The sequence below is a fragment of the Myxocyprinus asiaticus genome, chromosome 33 (assembly GCF_019703515.2).
Source record: "Myxocyprinus asiaticus isolate MX2 ecotype Aquarium Trade chromosome 33, UBuf_Myxa_2, whole genome shotgun sequence".
NCBI classification, from domain to species: Eukaryota; Metazoa; Chordata; class Actinopteri; order Cypriniformes; family Catostomidae; genus Myxocyprinus; species Myxocyprinus asiaticus.
In genome coordinates this window covers 2183031-2196872 of record NC_059376.1, presented here as the reverse complement: position 1 = coordinate 2196872, position 13842 = coordinate 2183031, and the positions used below count along the sequence as shown (strand labels likewise).

Sequence of the window (13842 nt, the reverse complement as noted above, 5' to 3'; positions counted from 1 at the left end):
ACCTCCACAAGTCTGGTTCTCCTTGGGAGCAATTTCCATATGCCTGAAGGTACCACGTTCATCTGTCCAAACAATAGTATGCAAGTATAAACACCATGGGACCACGCAGCCATCATACCGCTTAGGAAGATGCATTCTGTCTCCTAGAGATGAACGTAGTTTGGTGTGAAATGTGCAAATCAATCGCAGAACAGCATCAAAGGACCTTGTGAAGATGCTGGAGAAAACGGGTAGACAAGTATCTATATCCACAGTAAAACGAGTCCTATATCCACATAACCTGAAAGACTGCTCAGCAAGGAATAAGCCACTGCTCCAAAACCACCATAAAAAGCCAGACTACAGTTTGCAAGTGCACATGGGGACAAAGATTTTACTTTTTGGAGAAATGTCCTCTGGTCTGATGAAACACATTGAACATTTTGGCCATAATGACCATTGTTATATTTGGAGGAAAAGGGGTGAGGCTTGCAAGCCTAAGAACTCCATCCCAGCTGTGAAGCATGGGGGTGGCAGCATCATGTTGTGGGGTGCTTTGCTGCAGGAGGGACTGGTGCAATTCACAAAATAGATGGCATCATGAGGAAGGAAAATTATGTGGACATATTGAAGCAACATCTCAAGACATCAGCCAGGAAGTTAAAGCTCGGTCCAAATGGGTCTTCCAAATGGACAATGACCCCAAGCATACCTCCAAAGTTGTGGCAAAATGGCTTAAGGACAACAAATTCAAGGTATTGGAGTGGCCATCACAAACCCATGACCTCAATCAGAAGAAAATTTGTGGGCAGAACTGAAAAGCATGTACGAGCAAGGAGGCCTACAAACCTGACTCAGTTACACCAGTTCTGTCTGGAGGAATGGGCCAAAATTCCAGCAACTTATTGTGAGAAGCTTATGGAAGGCTACCCAAAAGGTCTGACCCAAGTTAAACAATTTAAAGGCAATGCTACCAAATACTAACAAAGTGTATGTAAACTTCTGATCCACTGGGAATGTGATGAAAGAAATAAAAACTGAAATAAATCATTCTCTCTACTATTATTCTGATATTTCACATTTTTAAAATAGCGTTTCTAACTGACCTAAGACAGGGAATGTTTTCTACGATTAAATGTCAGGAATTGTGAAAATTAAGTTTAAATGTATTTGTAAATGTATTTAAGGTGTATGTAAACTTCTGACTTCAACTGTATCTGGTACGGGTAATGCTGTCAATCACTGCAATTTCAGGAGATTCTCCTGTACTCGATACACACACAGAACACAGAAATAACAGGATTCACTCCTGCGTTTAAATGTGGCAGCCATTTCCAAACTTTGCAGGACCTAACAGTAAAATCAAGAGTAGTGACAAATTGTGTGTGTGTGTGTGTGTGTGTGTGTGTTTCAGGGATGAGCACAATGATATTTTGGCAGTGGCTGATTGGGGACAGAAGCTGTCTTTCTACCAGCTCAGTGGAAAACAGGTCAGTGTCTACTTGGGGGGGGGGGGGTATGTTTTTTCTTACATTGGATAAATGCAAATGATCATGTCAACTTGCATTTCATACAAATATTAGGCATTTAATAATGGCTAACAACTCAAGTGCAGAGATTTTAGTTAAAATATGTCTTTAATTAACTGGACTGAAATTTTCATAATTTAGTTCTTCATTACCCTTTTTTCCAAACTTTTTTTTTTTTTGTACATTTATTTCTGAATGTAAATGACCTCTGTTATGACTGGCCAACATCAGTGCACTGCTGTTAATCAGGATGGGTCATATGTTAATGAGCATATGTTAATCAGGAGGATTTCTGAACAGCTGCTGGGATAAAAGCATCTGCTAAGTGATTTAATGTTAAATGTTATGTAAATAAAAATTGAACTTGAGTTGAGGCTTGTGAACAACAAAATTAAATAAATTGATTTCTCTTCAACGTGGTTTATAATAGGGATATGCACGAGTAATCGAGTACTCGTTCTGCACCAGTGAGTTGTGTATTAAAAATGCTACTCGAATATCGCAAATTGATTTTCCTTTGCGTATTTGATTGCCTTGAGCAGTGCTGAATTACACTGTATATTCCCTCCGAATCTCTTACCAAATCACACAGTAACATTTGAGTTCACTGGGGGCACTGTGGATGTGTGTCGTCGTGGTGTTGGATGAGAGAAGATGATGGCATCTGTGTTTTGAAAGACAAGTGTGGCAATACTTGTAATATTTTGATTCTTATTGAATTCTACTCTGTTTGTATTCGGTTCTTGTTGGAGTCATGCCTAGCAGCAATGGACAAGAATCTGCTTTTATGATGCAAAGAAATTGTGAAGTTAAACAAGAAACTCTAATGCTTATCAGACCAGTATGTACAGTATGTGCGTTGAGTAAGGGATAATGTACAGTCAGCTGGTTATCACAAAATAAATCCAAACAGGTTGATCAGGACCCAGATGCAAAGCAGTTTATTTTGCAATAACCGGCTGATTGTGCATTATTCTGCTTATTACATGGCTACTAACCAAATAAATACATGGACATAATATATTGATTTGCACTGAAATTGTGTAATTATGTGAGAAGAAATAAATCGCTGAACAGTTGAAATCCACCTCCGGTTTGTGTCGGAGTTCTGTTGGTGTTTTAGTAATTAATGTCCGTCTGACTCATTATCCAGCTTATTACAAGACTACTTGCCAAATAATTAAATAAATGCACATGAAACATTAATTTGAGTTCGCACAGTGATTTGAGAAGCAGGAACGATGACTTGAAATACCCGGATGAGTGGTCTGATATGTCTTAATCCCCGGATGTTACCCGTGTTACAGCCTTCTACATTGCGAGTAAATCACTTGCATATGTGAGTAAATTTCACACTATGCGACTATGTCTGTTATTAGCCACTGGTGAGTAAATATTAACATTTCACTCGCCAGCGATTGAGTAATGTTGAAGCTCTGAGATCCTTTTACTGAATAAAAAGCAGGCGATTAAGAAGCTGGATTCAAGGGGCCTGGGTAGCTCATCGAGTATTGACGCTGACTACAACCCCTGGAGTCGCGAGTTCGAATCCAGGGTGTGCTGAGTGACTCCAGCCAGGTCTCCTAAGCAACCAAATTGGCCCGGTTGCTAGGGATGTTAGAGTCATATGGGGTAACCTCCTTGTGTTCGTGATTAGGGGTTCTCGCTCTCAATGGGGCATGTGGTAAGTTGTGTGTGGATTGTGGAGAGTAGCATGAGCCTCCACATGCTGTGAGTCTCCAGTGTCATGACCGACGAGCCATGTGATAAGATGCGTGGATTGACTGTCTCAGAAGTGGAGGCAACTGAGACTTGTCCTCCGCCACCTGGATTGAGGCGAGTAACCGCACCACCATAAGAACCTAAGTAGTGGGAATTGGGCATTCCAAATTGGGCGAAAAGAGGATAAAAAAAAAAGCTGGATTCAGCCTCGTCTTTCCCTGCATGCTGTGTCTCATGAGCGTGCAGACAAACGCGTGTGTCTCATTTAACTCCAAGCATCTGGAACCGCACCACGGACGTCACCAGAGCAGTTCTCTTGAGAGCGCGTCAAGATGAACCATGTCTCTAGCTATATGTGCCAAAATTCTGCATTCTCAAAATTATATTTTGTGTACAAAATGATATTTTGAGCACACAAAAATGGTCTGTGCACGCAAGATATTTTGAGCATGCAAATTGATATTGAGCGCACAATTTTTTTGCGCGCACATGATGATATTTTTAGTGCACAAAGTTATTTTGTACGCGCTTTAACTCGGATTTGTAAAGCAATCTATCTTCTTGCAAAGATTAATACATTTTTTGCATGTGCTAGATCTCTCATTCTCTCTCCTCATATGCTCTCTGTGTGCGCTCGGAACTTAAGACTGCTCGTTTGCTTTTACACCTGTATTCCGACAAGTCCCACCTCCTACGTCAGGATTGGCTATTAGAAGCTACTTACAAGCGCTCTGCGATTGGACAGTTGAAGTAGCTACAGCAACCATGAACATCTCAGTGTAAATGTAGCAGAAGAGCCAACAGGCACAATGCTCCAAGTTCAAAATATAGTAGCCTGGGATCATGTAATGTTAAGGATTTCTTTCTATTTTTTTATTTTTTACATTTTGCAGTCTCAAACAATTGAGGTTCATTAAACTGTACATTTAATTTACCCCAAATTATGCCATTAATTCATTTTGTCAGAAGGATTGTAGTAGAATACATGAACTTCATAAAAACAGCATACTGAACATTTCAAGGTACCCCACAGCTTTGAAATGCAAACATAAACAGCTTTTCTAATTTATTACCAAGAATAGAATGTTAATGTAGCCAATATTTATTATATTCATAATATACAAAGCTGTCGAAAAAATAGGGAGGACACACTAAAGAAGATGAACAAAATAATATTTCATATAATAATTACAAAAAGAAGGTTCAGTGGTTGCTGATCCATGGTAAACTTTAATCTGGCCACATTTATTTTAATAAACTGATCTCACAGAATATCCTGTGGGATAGATAGAAGTCCAATTAAGTTCCCCTGAAACTACACTATTAAGTTAGTCTTAAAGAGTTTTACACATGGGAGAGATTACAATATTTCAGATGAAAGTGGTAGCTAACATGGCCAAGCTAGTAGCTATGTAAGTGTAACTTGGTAACCTAGATGACCAAATACAAGCCAAAAGAACCAAATACTAATTTAGACCAAACTAAGAGAAATAGCCAGATAGTTAGCTAGCTAGTAAGCCTATTGGCAGTGCACAGACTAAAAAATATATTTCATAAATGTTCAACAAAAATGGTTGTCAACAAAAGAGTTGCTTTCATGTGGTCATAGTGTGTTACACATTTCCTTTCTTGAAAACAAACTATTCCCTTCTCCTCTTCCTCTTGTTTTTATTAGCAGTATGATCTGTGGTCTAGCTAGCCAATCAAAATTTACCACCTCATCTCTGAATGGCTGAAATTCTGGCTCATTATTAAAACAGTGGCATTACAGGAATTTCAGAATTCTGTGCAATTTCACATTCAAATAAACTTTACTCAAGTGAAAAAATTTATTTTTGTTTGCTCAAAGTGAATTCATCTTTGCAAGAAGATACATTGCTTTACAAAACTGAGTTCACACACATGCAAAATACCTTTTTGTGCGCTAAAAAAATAATCTTGCACGCACAGAACTTTGTGTGCTCAAAATATCATATTGCACGCATATAATGCAATATAATTTTGTGCTCGCAGAATTGTGACACACATATGACTCCATACGTCTCAAGCGCTGTGATGTGCACGCTGTCTACAGAGGCTTGCACCAAACTCCCGTGAAAATATAAACGAGGTATAAACGTATTATTTAACAATGAACGCAAACGCTCCAGTTAACTTTAATTTAATGACCGTGTAATGGCAAATGTCCGTGGTCATTGCAGGTTTATTCACGTAATGTTAATAACACACAGTGACACAGAGGAGTAGATGCCACCTATCCTATTTCTGTGGAGATGATAAAATGCAAGAAACAGAATCTCAAATTCTTCCTTCATGAGAAATTAGGGCTTGTGTGTATATCGGAGAGCCTTAAAATAATGTGTGAAAGCGAAGAATTTAAGGCAGAAATATTTTACTATGGGAGTCCAACAGGGGGTGCTCACCCTGTGGACTGTGTAGGTCCTAATGACCCAGTATAGTGATGGGGACACTATACTGTTAAAAGCCACCGTCCGTCAAACGAAATGTTAAACCGAGGTGCTGACACTCTGTGGTCATTAAAAATCCCAGGACACTTCTTGAAAAGGATAGCGGTGTAACCCCGGTGTCCTGGCCAAATTCCAATTAATTGTCATAATTGCAATTATTTGTTTGACAATTAATCATCAGCCAAATTTAATAATGTTTTCATAACATTTTCATAATTAGGGACAGCCCTAATTTTCATTATTAAACTTGTTTGTTTTTTTGTTAGAAATGTGTATGAACTTTCAAAGACAGCTTGTATCATTATTAAAAATGCAATTTCATGACATCATATAAATCGAGATAGATTTTTAAAAAGCTAAAATGTGATTAAAATGATATGGTGGGGGCCTGGGTAGCTCAGTGGTAAAATACGCTGGCTACCACCCCTGGAGTTCACTAGTTCGAATCCCAGGGCACGCTGAGTGACTGCAGCCAGGTCTCCTAAGCAACCAAATTGGCCCGGTTGCTAGGGAGGGTAGAGTCACATGGGGTAACCACCTCGTGGTCGCTATAATGTGGTTTGTTCTTGGTGGGGCAAGTGGTGAGTTGAGCGTGGTTGCCGACGTGAAGCCTCCACACACGCTATGTCTCCGTGGCAACGTGCTCAACAAGCCACGTGATAAGATGCGCGGGTTGACTGTCTTGGACGCAGAGGCAACTGGGATTTGTCCTCCGCCACCTGGATTGAGGCGAGTCACTACGCCTCCACGAGGACTTAAAAGCACATTTGGAATTGGGCATTCCAAATTGGGAGAAAAAGGAGAAAAATAAATAAATATGGCAAAATGTATAATATACTATATTGCTGAAGTCGTGTATATGAGGCCCCCGTTCTCGGTTTGATTAATATCTTTTTCAGTTGCATTACGATTACATGGCATCAAAAGTCTGGCGAGTAAAAACAAAAATGTCCTAGCCCATGGCAATTCTTTCTCCAACATGACCGTAGAGGGTTGTGTGGAATACATTTTCATAACACTGACTGAGTGCATTTTATAAAAAGCAAACTTTCACCACTTGCTTTTCTGAACAAGAACATGAGAAATAATCAATATGTGATGTTATTACCAAATTACCCTAATGCCATCAATATTGGTTTCTATGTAAGCTCCGGATGAGTGCAAATGTTTGTTGCTGTTATTTAAATCTTTTTTTTTTTCTCCATTTTTTTTAAATGCGTATTGTTAGTTAAATTTTTTTTCCACAAAGAAAAGCATAGTTTGTTGAAGTTATCTTATTTTAAACCATTCTAGGTAACGTGTGTAAATTAAATGAACATTTATTACATACTTTTTAATTTGAGTAATCGATTACTTGTTTTTTGTTGGTTGAAGTACTTGATTTAAAATTACTCAAATGCCCATCCATAAATCTATCCTGTTGTGTATAGAAAGTTATTACAAAAAGGGATTTGAAGCTTGACTTGGACTCAATTTAGACTGATCTTTGACAGATTTGAGACTTGTGAACATCTCTCCATAGTTATTTCAAAAGAGCAAGAAACCATCCTGCTTTACATGTAACGGTGCATTTATTTACATGGATCTGAGAGAAAGAGAGTGACTTTTAGAGAATAAGTAATTTAGTCTAGCAGTCGTCTGCAATTCCTCTCTTTGTGTTCCCTCCCATTGTGCGTGCGCTGTGAGGACCTACACAAACCATCTACTAAAATAGCAGCAATTCCATCCAGTAAAACATTGTAATTACAGCATGCCTGCATGTCTTCCCCCAGGTACACATGGGAAGTGGAGTAATTGAGGGTAAATATGCGCTGCTCGTTAAGCAGTAATGCAGTATTCTCCAGTGCTGTCTGAACAAACATGCAGCATACTGTTTGCATTACAGTGCTTTTGACAGGAGCTTGTAGAAACTGCTGTTGTCCAGAGCAGTGGAGGTATTTAAGGATCTCATCGGTGAGAGGAAACACATGCTCTGTGTGTGTGAACATGCGTTGTAGAGGTCTGACATGACTTTGGCAAACAGACATCTGTAGACAGCACAATGTGGACCATTTAGGAAAGGAATGTGACTTGTTTGGCCAAGAACTGCACAGGCTTTGATGTAAGAGGCTGAAATATGAAACATGATCCCTCATCCCTCTGCTTGCTTTCTCATTCTGCCTCTTTTTCGCCCTTATGTTTTCTGCTTGTTCTGTCTCTCTCTACTTTACTTTTCTGTCTACTTTAATTTAGTTTCACTCACACTGAACCCCCTCATGTTTCTGAAAACACAGTTTAACAGGATAGTTCACCCAAAAATGTAATTCTGTCATTTACTTGCCATAGTGGCGTTCAAAACTCATATGATATTTTGAGCCTTGGTGATTTTCAGATGCTGTGGAGATGGTTATTGAAAGGTTTGCCATGAAGAGAAATAGATCATTAATAAATGTTTAATTAGGCATTTATAGTTCTCACTTTTTTCTATGCAAAATACTTGCTAGCAAAAAAAAAAAAAAAAAAATCAGTGCTTTATTATGTGTTTTATTGCTTTAAGCATTAATTGCTTGAATAGTCCTAAAACAGTTCCAATTCATTACTTTTTTTTATTTTTATTTTTTTACTTTTTCCTCTGCAGAACACAAATGAAGATTTTTAGAAGAATATTTCAGCTCTGTAGATCCATACAATGCAAGTGAATGGTGACCAGAACTTTGAAGCTCCAAAAAATACAAAGGCAGAATAAAAGTAATCCATTTGACTCCAGTGGTTTAATCCATGTCTTCAGAAGTGATAGGATAGCTGTGGGTGAGAAACAGATCAATATTTAAGTCTTTTTTTTTACTATTAATTCTCCTTCTTGCCCAGTTGGTGTATGCACAAAGAATGTGAATGTCCAAAAAACAAAAGAAGAATGTGAAAGTGAATGTGGAGATTTATAGTAAAAATGGACTTAAATATTCATCTGTTTTTCACCCACACCAGTCATATCACTTCTGAAGACATGGACTAAACCACTGGAGTCGTATGGATTACTTTTATGCTGCATTTATGTGCTTTTTGAAGCTTCAAGGTTTTGGTCACCATTCACTTGCATTGTATGGACCTACAGAGCTGAAATATTCTTAAAATCTTCAAAAGTAAAAAATGACATGAGGGTGAGTAAATGATGACAAATTCTCCTTTTTCTGTTCCTTCAATAAAAAAAAGTGTAAGAGTGTGTTTTTTGGCAGTGGAATATCACATGATTTATGACACTGTCCAGGATTTCAGATGGTGACTGGACTTTACATGGCACCACACAGAAAACATTTCGCAGGCTTATGTATTTTAATGTGCTAAAAGAACACACTGGTCTGGGCTGATGTGGGTTACAGGATGGTTTGTCATCTTTTAGTGGTAAGGTTTTTTCTTTTAGTGTTTTTGGCAGGCTGCGTGCAGTTTTAAGTGCTCCTAAATCAGATCGAATCATTACTTGTTTAATGTAATATTGTCCTAGTGTGTTTGTGTTTCTAATAACTTTACAAATTACACAAGAAGTTTGAGCAAGTGAATAAAGTTTGCTGTTTTATTTCAAACAGTAGTGCAGAACGTTGTGAGTGACTCATTTAAAAATGCCATAAAAGTACTAAAACGACCAAGCCATATTTGTCTTTTTCCTCCAGTCTAGAATGAATGCTGTTCTTTTGTCTTTTGCAGATAGGGAAGGACCGGCAGCTGAACTTTGACCCCTGCTGTGTGAGCTTCTTCTCTAAGGGCGAGTACATCGTGATGGGCGGCTCAGATAAACAGACGTCGCTCTACACTAAAGACGGCGTTCGGCTCGGCACCATCGGCGAACAGAACTCCTGGGTCTGGACCTGCCATGTCAAACCAGACTCCAATTATGTGGTCAGAGATTTATTGAATTATTCATCGGATAGTTGATGAATCTCATAAAAACATGTCTGGGTCACATTTCACCCTACAATCTTAGGGACAAAAGATTGACCAATACATTTCCTTTGCATTGTGACGTTATTTTCACGACAGTTAAGCGCCCCTACCTTCCATTCCCATTCTCCCCATAATGCAAAAAAATGATATATGATTTAAATAGTTAAAACTGAAGTGTGTAACATTTTAGATGTTAGAATAATTTCTCCTATCCCAGCTTAATATGCAAAGACAACTATAAATAGGCCATTTATAGATCAATTTTCTCAAACTGTAAACACTATGTCTCTGTGGCGCTATAAAAAATGTTTGTTTTATGCGACCCGTCTCAAGGAAGACAACAACACTGACTCGACCAGTGGTGTGAGTTGGGAGCGGGACTAAGATGGGGGTGTATTTGGAAAGCTGTTTGGAAAAAGTGTTTATTTTTGCAATTTCTTTCGGTGCCACAGAAATTACACACTTCAGCTTTAAGTATTTAAACTCTTATCATGAGAATTAAGCAACAGGTTTCCCGCGGATCCTTAATGTCTTAAATTAAGTTTTCCCAAGTTTAAGGACATAAAAAGTCTTAAATATCTTAAATGATACAACAAAAGTCTTAATTATCATTTAAAGAGGTCTTCGATTTGGAGGCGGACAGACAGGAATCGTGATATGACCTAATGTGAGTATCAAACTTCAAAAGAATATGATTTATTATATAAGTGCATGCGCTGCGTCTTTCAGAGTGAAAACGTGACTGTTGTATTTTCTCCAAGCACGCGGGGGCTTTTGCAGAGCGGTTCACAATCATTAGGACATATTGGAAATTTATGACAAGCTGTTGATGAAGTGTTGATGAAATATAACAATATTTACTTTTAATTGTTTATATTGTAATACGTTGTAGATTATTGTAGGAGTGCACATTTTATTTCCCTTATCTGTTTGAATGAGCTGCTGGAAGCAATTCAAAATAAGAGTCCCCGACGTATTTCAGCCTTTAAAATTAAAAGTTCAACGCTATGAGTCAAATATTTTTTCTTTTTTTCTTTTTTTTCCCCCTAGTTATTGGTATTTTGGTTGCACCATAAAGTGCATCTGGAATTTAATTCGATTTGGACTCTTGTATCCTCTTTCTGGCCCTCCTCATCACAAAAAGGAAAGACTAAGAACATTTAAAATAGGCTACCAATTTTTAAAACTATTCTTTCTTTCAACGCATTATCGTATCAGCACAATCCAATATTGGTCAACCTCTAATTTGTATTTATTTCTATGTTACATAAATCTATTTTAATGTGAGATATATGTGGTGAATGTGTCTTGAGTATTTAAACTTGTTTTACTGATGATCAATGTTAAGGTCATGTTGAATGTGTGCTTCTGCCTGATTAAGAGTCTGTGATACATGATTTATTTGAGATTGTGTAGGTTTGTTTTGGGATGGGCATATGGTATTCATTTTATTTGTTCAGGTCTTGAAAAAGTGCTTAGTCTTAAATTTGATTTTAAAAACTCTGCAGGAACCCTGAGCAATTTTATGATTTTATGCAACAATTATATAAACAAGTAAATCATTCAGAGTAGCTCACGTTTCAGACTAAATTGCACCAATCACAATTTGATGTAGAACAACGTATGTGAGCAGAATGGAGCAACTGATTTGTTTTTATTTCTGTATTACAGTTATAAGAATAGATTTTTCTTATTACAATAATTAGGGATGTGTCTGTCACCGATATTTACCGGCCAACAATTGACTAAATTCAAACCATTTGCATGTTGGTCAGAACATTAAATTGTTCAGCCATGACTTCCTGTTTCACAGGGGTATAAATATGAGGTAACACACAGGCCAAATTCACTTAGTCATCCATCACAATGGGTAAGACCGAAGAATACAGTTATGTTGTGTGGCAAAAGGTTGTTGGACTTCATAAAAAGGGAAGTGGCTGTAAGAAAACAGCTAAAGCATTGAAAATACCCATTTCCAATATAAGGGCAATCATTAAGGAGTTCCAATCAACTGGAGATGTTAAGAATCGGCTAGTAAGAGGATGTGTGTCTATATTGTCTCCACGCATGGTGAGGAGGATGGTTTGAGTGACCAAAAATTCTCCAAGGATCACAGCTGGAGAATTGCAGAAATGAGTTAGGTCTTGGGGTCAGAGTCTCCAAAACTGCAATCAGACGTCACCAACATCACAAGTGGTTTGGGAGGGCTTCAGTAAAAAAGCCTCCACTCTCATCCAACAACAAACTCAAGCATCTTCAGTTTGCCAGACACTACCAGAACTTCAAATGTGACCGGGTTCTATGGTCAGATGAAACAAAAATAGAGCTTTTTGGCAGCAAACACCAGACATGGGTTTGGGGCACACAGAGAGGTAGCCATATGGAAAAGTACGTCATGCCTATGGTTACATATGGTGGTGGATCTTTAACATTTTTCTGAGGTCCTGGACATCTTGTTCAGATACATGGCATCATGGAATCTATCAAATACCAACAAATCAAAACCTGACTACCTCTGCCAGAAAGCTTACAATGGGCCCTGGCCGGATCTTCCAGCAGGACAATGATCCAAAACAAACATCAGAATCAACACAAAAATGGTTCATTGACCCCAAAATCAAGGTTCTGCCATGGCCATCCCAGTTTCCTGACCTGAACCACATAGAAAACCTGTGGTGTGAACTGAAGAGGAGAGTCCACCAACATGGACCTCTGAATTTGAAGGATCTGGAGATTCTGTAATGAGGAATAGTCTCAGATCACTTGCCATGTGTTCTCCAACCTCATTATGCATTATAGGAGAAGTCTCAGAGCCGTCATCCTGGCAAAGGGAGGTTGAAAAAAGTATTGAATAAAAGGGTGCCAATAATTGTCACACATATAGTTGACAAAAATATTTGTTTTTTGATAAAACTTCTTGTGTTTGCAATTGTTTGATATCCATTAGATAGATTTTTTTGAATATGTTGAATGAAAGATCAAAAGGATAAACAATAAAAACAGCCTCCTTTGCTCATATTTACCAAGGGTGCCAATATTTTTGGCCACAACTGTATTATCTTTGTAAATTTCTTAAAGAATAATTCCTAACAAAACAGTGATCTGATGACAAAATAAGGTGAGAAATTGACAAAATATCAATATTGGCCTATAGTTTTTTTTTAAATTATTATTTTTATTTTTTATTTTTATTTTTAAGTTAAAATCAGGTTTGTATTGGCCTAAACATTTCATATCAGTGCATTCCAAAAAGTAAAAATGTGCTTTATTCGCAGGAAAATAAGGCAAAAATTTTAATGTTCCTTAAAATAGTCTTCGTCTTTCTTTTGATTTGGGTGGAAATATGACCTGGGCCTTGTTTCCCAAAAGTATTGTAAACCTAATTAAGTTGTAAAAACGACCGTACAAATCATCTTGCTATTACGGGCTGTTTCCCAAAACCATCGTAACTGAAGTAGTACTTGAAAACCGTTGTAAATCAACGAGTGCTTTGGAGTAATCGTAGAGCGCTTAAGAGCATCGCAAGGACACAAACTTGTGCAGACACCTGCAAGACAATCACCAAAAGTAAAGTTTATACAATGTTGAGATTTACACTTCATGCAGTTGTATAGAGTTTGACCATGATACTTTAATTTTACATTTTGTTGATTTTTATTTAATTATAATATATTTATGTCGGTCTACTTACATCAATTAGCCTATATAGGCCTATTTTTTTATTATCTTATTTATATAATTATATGGTTTAAAAATAAAGGTGTAAAATATATTAATGAAATAAAATACAAATTTAAATTAAAGACAAAATAATTTGGTCTAAATTAATCAATTACCCACAGATATGTGTGCACGTCCACAGCATCCTGTTGTGAACTTGCAATAGGCCTTCTGCCAACATGATAAACCTCATATTTTTTATAGTCTTCACTGATCGTGCAGCTTACACTTCGACCCACAGATGAACGAAACATTGCAAATGCGTATTTGATGTACAAAGCAGTGATTGTGTGTAAAAATAATAGATTGAACTGCATCAAACATACAAAACTACAGGATATTTTTAAATATGTGGTTAAGTAGTTTGATTAAAAGAATAACTTTAAACATTTCCCAGCAGAGTTAATGACATGTATTTAAAACGTTATGTGCCATAGGTATAATAAAATTGCAGTGACGAGTGATACTATACGGTCATATTTCAGCACATCACACATGGACAGCGACTC

At 37.5% G+C, this 13842-nt stretch overlaps 1 protein-coding gene across 2 annotated transcripts in view; it reads left to right on the top strand.

The window, feature by feature from the left end:
* LOC127424007 (intraflagellar transport protein 122 homolog) overlaps positions 1 to 13842 on the top strand; it is a 98432-nt gene that overhangs the window by 18384 nt on the left and 66206 nt on the right. For both annotated transcript variants that reach the window (XM_051668760.1, XM_051668759.1), the window contains exons 8-9: positions 1394 to 1469; positions 9377 to 9568. In XM_051668760.1, the coding sequence (XP_051524720.1) occupies positions 1394 to 1469; positions 9377 to 9568 (268 nt within the window). The remainder of the gene's footprint in view (positions 1 to 1393; positions 1470 to 9376; positions 9569 to 13842) is intronic.